Raw genomic sequence first — 6568 nt, forward strand, 5'->3', positions numbered from 1 at the left:
ATGGTACATGATCAAAAGATTCAATATTGGTCGTCAATCCAACCACTCCCCATTTACCCTTGATATCTTACATATTTACGGACCATGCCACTCCTGAAATTTATAAATATACCCCACATTTCTCTTGAAAGGGGGATCGAAGCAAGAAGAGAAGGAAGAGAACGAAAAAGCTCATCCTTGACCACCGCCGGACTTCGACCAGACCACCATTTGAGGCATTCACCTCCGTCGGGCCACCACTTAAGGCCCTGAGCTCCGCCAAATCACCACTTGAGGTCCTCACCTTCGTCAGACCACCGCCTAACGTCGTTGCTCTTTCTGACCTCAGTCTCATATCGACTACGGTCCTTCTAACCTCTGTCGCCTACTATGGTCCTTCTGACCTCCATTACCAGACAACGGTCTTTCTGACCCCGTTCTCCTGCCAGCTACGGTCATTCCTACCTCCATCATCAAGCAGTGGTCCTGTGCTCCACCAGGCCACCACCTGAGGCCCGGACTTCCGTCGAACCACCGCTTGAGGCCTTATGCTCCTCGAGGCCACCACTTGTGGCCCGAACTTCCGTCGGACCACCACTTGAGGCCCTGTGCTCCACCAGGCCACCATATGAGGTCCGAACTTCCTCCGGACCACCACTTGAGGCCTTGTGCTCCACCAGGCCACCACTTGACACCCAGACTTCTATCAGACCACCATTTAAGGCCATGTGCTCCACCAGGCCACCACCTGGTCCGGACTTCTGCTAGACCATCACATGAGGCCTAGACCACCACATGAGGACTGTACTTCTGCCGGACCACCATCTGAGGCTCGAACTTCTGTCGAACCACTACTTGATGCATGGAGTTTTGCCAAAGAATCGCCCTACTACTATGGTCTTTCTGACCCCGATCTCCCGCCAACAACGATGTTTCTGACCCCAGTCTCCTGTCAACTACGGTCCTTCTGACCTCCATCGCCTACTATGGTCCTTCCACCCTCCATCACCAGACAACGGTCTTTCTGACCCCGTTCTCCTACCAGCTATGGTCATTCCGACCTCCATCACCCACAATGGTCCTTCCGACCTCCATCACCAGACAACGATCTTTCTGACCCCGGTCTCCTGCTAACTACGGTCCTTCCGACCTCCGTCGCCTACTATGGTCCTTCCGACCTCCATCACCAGACAATGGTCTTTCTAACCCCTGTCTCCTGTCAACTACGATCTTTTGGACCCCTATCTCGTACTGACTATAGCCCTTCTAATCAAACAAACATGTCTATATTGATTATTGTAACTCCCACCATGTAATGCGCTCTATATGACGTACGTTTGTAACAACAAGCCATGACCTTCTCCATAAGAAGGGCCTTATTTGTAACCGACTGCAAATACTAGTGGATTCATTCAAACTAGGTCAGGCCCCGTGGTTTTTCCCCCCTTTTCCATGGGTTTCCACGTAAAAACTATGGTGCCTCTTATAAATGCTACACCCTCTCCTTATCTGATTGTGTGCTGGATCTTCGTACAATGCTAAGATCTTAAACTATATATTTCTCTACCGCTGCGAATACTCCAGGACGCAACAAAAATTAATATATTATATGAGCATGTCATTTAAAGGACTTCTCATGTTATATATTAATTTAATTTATTAATGGGAAAAATGGGCAAGTCATTTCCATTTTAAACGACTTGCTGATCAGTCGTATCAATTCATCAAAGTCTATGACTTGGCTTGTCCCACTTGCGCCCAAAGACCCTTCGCCACATGGATTTGCCCCGTTAGAGTCAGTCATTAGATTACCAAACCATCGACACCATTTCTAAATTTTATTTTTTTTATTTTGTTTTAGCCAACATAATTAATAAGGGAAATCATTTTAAAAATATGTCCTAGAAATACTCAACCCTTCTCTCGTTATCGTAAAGGCATATTTTAGATATTGGCCTTTTGAATAGCTCTACAATTTAGTAAATGTCCACTCTGTTTTTATCATTTTTCAACTCTATATTCAGTAATTGTCAACTGTATATTGTTGTATACGTACGCGCGTAATGTTTGAATTATTCATATTTTGTCGCCGAACAGAATTGGAACGGTCAACTATAATTGACAAATTGATATCTTATCAAAACAGGCTTTGTTTCTTCCGCCCTCAGCTTTTGAAGAGTTCCACTATAATAGATTGATTGATATATATAGATCTGCAAGCTCATCATAACGAAATAAAATCCCAAGCAGCAGGTTCCATGGCCACCCCTTACTCCTCCTTCAACTCGTCGATTACAATCTTCCTCCTTTTCACAACAGCCTTAGTAATGATGAGCCACCAAGCAGCTGCTGTGTTCAAGTTATATGCAGGTTACACTCTGTATCCAGGGCAGTACCTTACATATAACGGCTACTTTTTTGTTATGCAATATGATTGTAATCTGGTCCTCCATGAATTTAACTTTCCGATATGGAGTTCCGGTACCAATGGAATGGGCAGCCGCTGCATTCTCCAGATGCAATTCGATGGAAACCTCGTCGTTTACAAGGACTTGGGTGCCACGGCTGTCTGGTCCAGCAACTCTCTGCAACCATACAGGGATTATTATTTTCTCGTCCTCCAAATAGACCGCAATGCCGTTATCTATAGACCTGACAATACACCTATTTGGTCCACCAATATCAAGTGACATCATGTGATGGCGTCATGGGCTTGCAGAAATTATTAGGTGCTTGCAACTCTTTCATTGCAATTGCGTCTTAAGCTTATATGATTCCTCGCATTGATCAGATGTTTGATTTGATTCTTAGTTTAGGATTTAGGGTGTTCAACCGTATTTCAAATATTTCAATCATTCGTGCCCATTTGATCTCATTAGCATCGTATGTCTATGACTCTTTTTTACTCATTAGCATCGAAGTTCGGCGATGATCCGTGGTCCGACGGTGATCGAGGAGTCTGGTGATAAGAGAACGTACTCTAGTTTCACTCTCTTTAATTTTGAGGATACATCAACTATTTTAATCTTTTGGCTCATTTTGTTGAATTTTTATTGAAGATGAAATCAAAATTTTATGTTATTAGAACGGGTCAAATACTTTTCTCATTTTATAAAAATGCTTGCTACTTTACAAGATCAAATCCATGCATCGAAGATTATTTCTTTTATGTGTTGGAGATTTTCGTACAATACTGAATCACAACTTTGTCCTTTCGGCTCATTTTATTGAGTTTTTGGCATAAATGTAATATACTGATCACAAAGAAATAATATCACATGTGTTTAAGTTGGTAAAATAGTAAAATAATACTTTATCCAATTTATCAATATATTTGTTACTTTATAATTTCAATTTATATCTTTTTTTTTAATTTTAGAAATGAATTTATTTATGAAGACGATTTCTTTACATTTTTTCGGACATTATTGAATCAGTACTTCTTTTGACTATTTATGATAAAAAAAAAATTAATGCCATAAATATTGAGTAAAACTTTTCTCATTTTATGAAAATATTTGCTATTTATGATAAAATAAGCTTGCTTGAAAAGAGCTGAGAAATCTTATTTGGAAAAGATTATCCAGGTAGCGGCAATGTAGTTGGCTTATATTAAAAAAAGTAATTATGTCATAACTGGGTGAGTTAGAGATGTTAATAATTTAATGCTAACCCAACAATATGATCAAAATCTGACCTAAAAAATATAAGTTCAGGTTGATCAATTTAATAAATGAGTTATATTTTCTGGCCCTTTTATTAAAGGGATCGGATTCGAGCTGACCACGAACTTGATTTTGACTAAAAAAATAACTCATTTACATCATTTTTTCTTAATTTTTTTTGTGGGTAGAATTTTCTTTTTTTAATCAAATATCATAAACTTTATATTTAATAAGATTTTATTTTATTTATCAAAAATGGATAATGGGTCAAGTTTGGGTCATTGGGGTTGTTTGTGGGTCGGGTTTGTATTGGTCTTATTGACCGACTTATTAAACAAGTTGGGTTCGGGCTAATCTAGTAGGGTCAATTTCCGGTAGGACCCAAACCCGATATGTCAATCCATTTTAATACCTCTATGATCTATGATGAGTATAAAGTATAAACTACATAAAAAATAAATTAGAGAGTGAAAAAAAAAAAAAAAACTTATTAAGAAACCTAGATACTAGCTTGTACCTCCCTCTCCAACACAAAATGGTTCATTGGCACGATACAAAGCACCGCTTGCGGCATAAGATTTTAATAAGGAATATTGCATTAATTACAATGAAAGAATAAGTCCAATTTGGATCTTTCTTATAGTCACAATTATTTTTATAATTTGTCAATTACTCAACCAGATGTTTTGAATGCCTTCTTACGTGACTTATGTTCAACTTGCAGACATCTTTACTAATGATTTATCCACCAAAAAGTTTCTTATGGTCAACACAAGTCAATGCTCCTATAATCACTGTTCAATCCAAATGTCTCTATCTTCAGCTTCATTTGGGATGACTTTCGTAATGTTTCTTAAAGTTGTTTTCTACTACATAAATTTTAATTTTTTGTACTAAAAAACTGCTTTAAGAGACAATAAAAAAATATCATAAATGAAGCCTTAGTAAAACAGGCCTAGTACTTTACCTTCCTATATAGCGTGTATGGTATTTCTATGAATGTGACTAAAAAGTAAAGAAAATTCTTCTTCAGATCTACCTGAGTTTCTGATCAAAAGTTTCTTATTCTCCTTTTATCCTTAACCGCATGTCCGCATCTATTTTGTTATAGCTTTTATACATTCTACAAATATTAAATATAGTAACTCAAACTATAAGTTTAATTCTCTCCTTATCGATTGAAATATATATTAAATGCAAACTCTCACACATAACATATATCCTACCACTCATTTATGTGTAAACATGGGAACCCGAATATTCCTTCGCAAATCATGAGCTATATGAGTTTTTTACCATTCACACATGATGATGGCAGCGACGATCATTGGTGTTGGCAGTGGTTGGCGCTTAGCAATGGCGAAGAGAAACACCGGCCAGTACTATTAGTCGACAATGAGCATTGAAGGAAGTGATTTTTGTTGACGGTGTTGCTGTTGAATGCATGCGTTGACGGTGATGATAGACTGGGGTATCTTTGTTGATCGGCATTTAGTGTTGGCTGCACATCTCGAAAAATTTTATATTTTCAAAATTTTCTTTATCAAAATCCCTCCCATAAATATGTAGAAATATGTTCTAAGTTTTTAAAGGGAGCATTCTAATTATATTAATAAAAATTTAGAATATTTCATCCAAAGATTATATAATGATGTTTGCAACTCTTTGGATTACTTCTTAGTATAACATTTTCATGATTTTGCAATCAAAAACATCTTGTTGACAACACTACCAATAAAGATTGCTGATCAATTATGGACATCAAATAAATTATCATAAATTCATAAGGATTATAATCTTATTTTTAGTAATTGCTATATATATCTCAACATATAGTACTTGATTGATCAAGTTGAACAGCTAAGTACTTATTTTTGACCATGATGATTATCATTTAATAATCTAATGATCAAACTATCACAACATGCCTATCAAGATATGTGTCACTATTGTCACATTGATAAGTTTGATCTTCGCAAACCTTATAAAATTGGTAAAAAGGTTTCAACCCATTCCTAAGGAATATATGTTACATTATTATATGCATGTTTAGGCACTAATGAGCCTTAAGAATCAAATTTAAGAAGTGATACAAATAAAACTTATAAAAAATAGTCTTGTTTTTGTTAACATTCTCAAGTTAAAGCTACAAGTCAAAAAGAATTGATTGGCATATGCCATGATTTTGGGCACATTATTTTTAGTAGGTATGATTTGTAAGAGCATTGTAGCATTGTCTCAAAGCTATTAAAAAAATTGATTATGAGAAGTCATATGCCAGCAAATTAGTCAAAGTCAATCACAAAAGAGTACCGTTGAGTTGTCAAAGTTGTTAGTTATGTGTAGAATGTAATTGTGTTAATCAATCACGGTGTACTATGCATTGGACCTCAATTCCATCGATCAGACTCATTGAGCGGTTGCAGGAGGTCCTCCCCTTGCTTGTGTTGTGGTGTGACTCCATAATTTTTTCTTGATTTTGTATTTTAATCAGTATTCTTTATTGGACATTTTATAAAAAGGAGTTCGTTTTAAATTTAAATTATTTTAAGGCGCACGTTAACCAAAATACAAAATAATTTAAAAAAGAGCAAATAAGAAACTTTTTTAATCTTTATTATTGTTATTATTATTTTTATTTTAGCAAATACGGAACTTAATTATCCGGTTTCAATATCGAAACTTCATTATCCGGTTTAAACTTTTTTCAATACTAAATATTAAATATAAAATTAAATAAAACAAATATTAAACATTTACAATGTAATATAAATTTTAATGAATTATTGGCAATTTAAAATAATATAAAGATTTTCAATTTAAAATAATATAAATATTGGCAGAATTTAAAATAATTTTTAATGAATTATTGGCAATTTGAAATAATATAAAATTTTACATTAAATTGTAACTATTTATATTAT

General features: G+C 35.7%; 1 protein-coding gene across 1 annotated transcript; it reads left to right on the top strand.

The window, feature by feature from the left end:
- Positions 1 to 2237: 2237 nt before the first annotated feature.
- Positions 2238 to 2669, top strand: LOC110104753 (mannose-specific lectin-like). Its single transcript, XM_020833995.2, has one exon. The coding sequence runs from the start codon at positions 2238 to 2240 to the stop codon at positions 2667 to 2669; it is 432 nt and encodes a 143-aa protein (XP_020689654.2).
- The last annotated feature ends 3899 nt before the right edge of the window (positions 2670 to 6568 follow it).

The sequence above is a fragment of the Dendrobium catenatum genome, unplaced genomic scaffold (genome assembly GCF_001605985.2).
Source record: "Dendrobium catenatum unplaced genomic scaffold, ASM160598v2 fragScaff_scaffold_343, whole genome shotgun sequence".
Lineage (NCBI taxonomy): Eukaryota > Viridiplantae > Streptophyta > Magnoliopsida > Asparagales > Orchidaceae > Dendrobium > Dendrobium catenatum.

Bases quoted from the DNA above. Each gene is read 5' to 3' on its own strand.
- LOC110104753 (XM_020833995.2), top strand. From the start codon at position 2,238: ATGGCCACCCCTTACTCCTCCTTCAACTCGTCGATTACAATCTTCCTC.